We start from the raw sequence: 3,406 nt of genomic DNA, 5'->3' as shown, positions 1-3,406 counted from the left end.
AATTTATTATCACTTTACAAAGTAAAAGAAACGACACTCTTTGCCCTCGCTATGTCTTTAAATTGGAATATCTAAATACTGAAAACAATATTTGTTCAGCAAATGTCCAAATCTGTTCTCCTTTTTTAATGATGTATTTTATTTTTCTGCATGTCCTAATGGGGAAAAAATCATGGGTATCAATATACTGGAAATTTGAAATTAAAAAGACTAACCAAAGTTGTTGATAAGTTTTTCAGGGAAATATCATTTCCCTGAAAAACTTGGATTTCCTTTAGACGCTGCTGTCACGTGATTTTGTAAGTTGAGTGAGCATAAAAAAGGGTCTTAAAATAATTTCCCTGGATAATTGAGAACACCGTTGCCTCTAGGCAAGGCAAGGCAAGTTTATTTATATAGCACAATTTAACAACAAGGTGATTCAAAGTGCTTTACAGAGACATTAAAAACAAAAACAAATAAAAAGCATGATTTAAAATTGATTAAGACAAGCAAACAAACAAACAAACAAAACAGTATTTAAAATCAAAAATCAAAAAAACTAAATCTTCTACTAAATACTAAATCTTCTCTCCAAAGCATCAATCTGAAGTTGTTTCCCAAGACCATCTTCCTCCCACCATCAGCTCCCGCCCACCGCTACGTAGAAACCCTCAAGTGACGAGCCAATGAGAGCCACTTCGCTAATGTATGTAGAGGGGGCTGAATAACCGAAAGACAAATGGTCAAAGGGGAGAGAGTAGAGGACCTCTTTGCGACCCACAAGGATTGTTGTTTTCCCCGTGCACTGTTTGTTGGCACTTCCGTGCGCACACGGACTGCTTAAGGACCCGGCGCAGTCCACGTAAGGACACTCGGGACTTCGCTTGGCTTGTTGGTGGAGATCCGCAAGGGAACGCAACGGGGAATCGCTGAGCCCCGAAACACTGCCATGGAGTGAGACGCTGCAGAAACTCTTATGGACAACTTTTCTTTTGTTGTGTATTTTACTTTAAGTAACTGTTTCAGTTTCCATCCCAATCATGTACGGATAACAGATAGTTCGCTCAAGAATCCGGCTCAAGTGGATCAGCACTGACGGGTTTATGGAGCCCGGATTACGCATTGCCAGCCTGTTGAACGCCTACACACGGGCCTATAACACACCATCTGCCTCGGAATAATAACATTATATAATAAAATTCTCCAACGAAGACAATATCCATGGAAATAGTGTAGAAGTTTCACATATGACACGGCTGTGAGTTTTATCGTTTCTTTTTCTTTGCAGCCATAACAATGGCAAACTGGTACAATGGTGCACTGGTACAGAGCGTCTGCAGAACTGTTTGGCCTCTTGGCTGCTTGATTTTGTTTTTTGGCTACTTATCCTTGGCTTCGCCGTCCCATGGTCGGCGACTGATATGCTGGCAAGCCATCATGAACTGCCAAAGCGAGGCTGAATGCAACTACGCGTACGAACACTACATTCGCGCTTGTCAACCAGTGTTGAGTGGGGAGAAGAAGAAGTGTCCCAGCCACTGCATCGCCTCGCTCATCCAGCTCAATCTGACTAAAAGCGGGCCGGCTCTGGAGGACTGCAGCTGCGGCCGCGATTCGATGTGCACAAATACCAAACGGGCCATAGAGCCCTGCTTGCCAAGGACTACCAGCACCGGTTGCACGGAAGCCCGGCACCAGTGCGAGAGAGACCCTCAGTGCAGCTCGGCAATGCACGAGTATTTGAAACACTGCGGGAAACTTTTCAGCGGGGCAGTGTGCACAAACGCATGCCTAAATGTGATCGCGAACATGCGTAAAATACCGAAGGGTCAGCAGCTGGAAACGTGTGTATGTGATGGCACAGAAAGGGCCATCTGTGAGTTTGTCAAGAACAGCATGAAGGCGTTATGCTTCGAAAGGCCCGATAGATATGAGGCTAGTGGGTCCTACGAAGATGACGAAGACGGGTATACGGATTATACAGAAGAACCAGAGAGCGGAGCCTCTCTCCCAGCTGCCCAGTATGTTTTGACCCTGCTGCCACCCGTTTTAGCTCTTTTACCCCTCTTTTAATCCCCGTTTCATAAACTGCCCCGTCTATTGTCCGGATAAAAGGCAATCTAAACTTTTGTCACTCCTTGACCTGCTTCTATAGTGAAAGTATAGAGCCTCAAAGATTAAAGGGGAGTGCTTTTGGCGCAAGCAAACCTTCTTTGAAACGAGTTTAAGACTCTGAAGGATATCAAATCGGGATATTTCTATGCAAATGAGGCCAGAAAGATATCTAAACTGTTTCTCTTATCAAACCACACCACTTATGACTCTGCAGTTGTGTTTTGTTTGTGTGATAAGCTAAATAGAAATGCCCACTTTCTCTGTCACAGACTGATAGTAAAGTTGTCACAAAAGAGAAAGAGTTGGCTTGTTTTGGTAACAGTATAATGGTATCAGTATAATCAATATATGCTTTGCACTGCCAATCTTTTTGTGTGTGTGTGTGTGTGTGAACATATTTTAGGACAGGCCATTGCCCCTTGGCATCAGGCTGATTCATTTGATTTACACATATTTAATGTTGGAATCCAGTGTAAATAGATTAGGTGTTAAAGTAAAGCTGTAGCCTAATTTATTACATACCACCTAGTTACATCCAAATCACCATCATGTGAATAAACACAGAGAATTCCAGCTTTAAAGGGAAGTTTTTTTTTTTTTTTTGACTGAATATAGTGTACATTGTATATATTTGTATAGCCTATATAGATTTTTTTTCCCCCAGAGAATCTTATATGTTTTAGGCTATGAGATGATTTATTCACTGTTTATAGCCCAGAGAAAGAAATGTCTAAATCCACTGTATGACTGCCTTAATGATATACCTTTATAGAAGGCATAAAGGAAACTTGAAGATATCATTCTTGACTGTGAGTGTTAATTTTGCAACATTACTTCCTATACAGTATTGTGCCTTAACTCAGATAAAAGTGACATGGAGTCTGATGACCATTATCACACAATTCTTTGATCAGTATCAGATTGAACAGTAACAAAATCCACTATGAAAAGAGAAAAGTATCAGTTCTTTTTTTTTAAAAAAACAATCCCCAGATGACACCCCTCCACCTTTAAGTTACATCAGTTTGGAGTGACTTGCTTTATACCTACTTTTCTGTAATAAGTAAATAAAAATTTTTATTTTGCACATTGGTATTTTTATTTCTATAAATCCTTTTCACCTTTGCATAATAATAAAGGTTGAAAGGGCACATTTTGATTATAGATTGATCTATAGCTACATATGTTGCTATTAAGAAGCTGTATTCAGTTTATTTGGTATAATAATAAAATGTTAAGTGATTTGGTAAAAAAACTCAGGGCTGTGGTTGAGCTGATTCCATTTTTGTTTTAAGATTTTTTCACTCAT

General features: G+C 40.2%; 1 protein-coding gene across 1 annotated transcript; it reads left to right on the top strand.

The window, feature by feature from the left end:
• Window positions 1-703: 703 nt before the first annotated feature.
• On the top strand, window positions 704-3,157 carry gas1a (growth arrest-specific 1a). The gene has a single exon (XM_063489651.1). The coding sequence runs from the start codon at window positions 1,279-1,281 to the stop codon at window positions 2,053-2,055; it is 777 nt and encodes a 258-aa protein (XP_063345721.1). The 5' UTR covers window positions 704-1,278; the 3' UTR covers window positions 2,056-3,157.
• Window positions 3,158-3,406: the final 249 nt, after the last annotated feature.

The sequence above is a fragment of the Pelmatolapia mariae genome, linkage group LG12 (assembly GCF_036321145.2).
Source record: "Pelmatolapia mariae isolate MD_Pm_ZW linkage group LG12, Pm_UMD_F_2, whole genome shotgun sequence".
NCBI lineage: Eukaryota > Metazoa > Chordata > Actinopteri > Cichliformes > Cichlidae > Pelmatolapia > Pelmatolapia mariae.
Note: the sequence above shows the minus strand (reverse complement) of the source record. Positions and strands in the feature narration are given on the sequence as shown.

What these genes read in the sequence shown, in the direction of transcription:
- gas1a (XM_063489651.1), top strand. Translation starts at nt 1,279, where the DNA reads ATGGCAAACTGGTACAATGGTGCACTGGTACAGAGCGTCTGCAGAACT.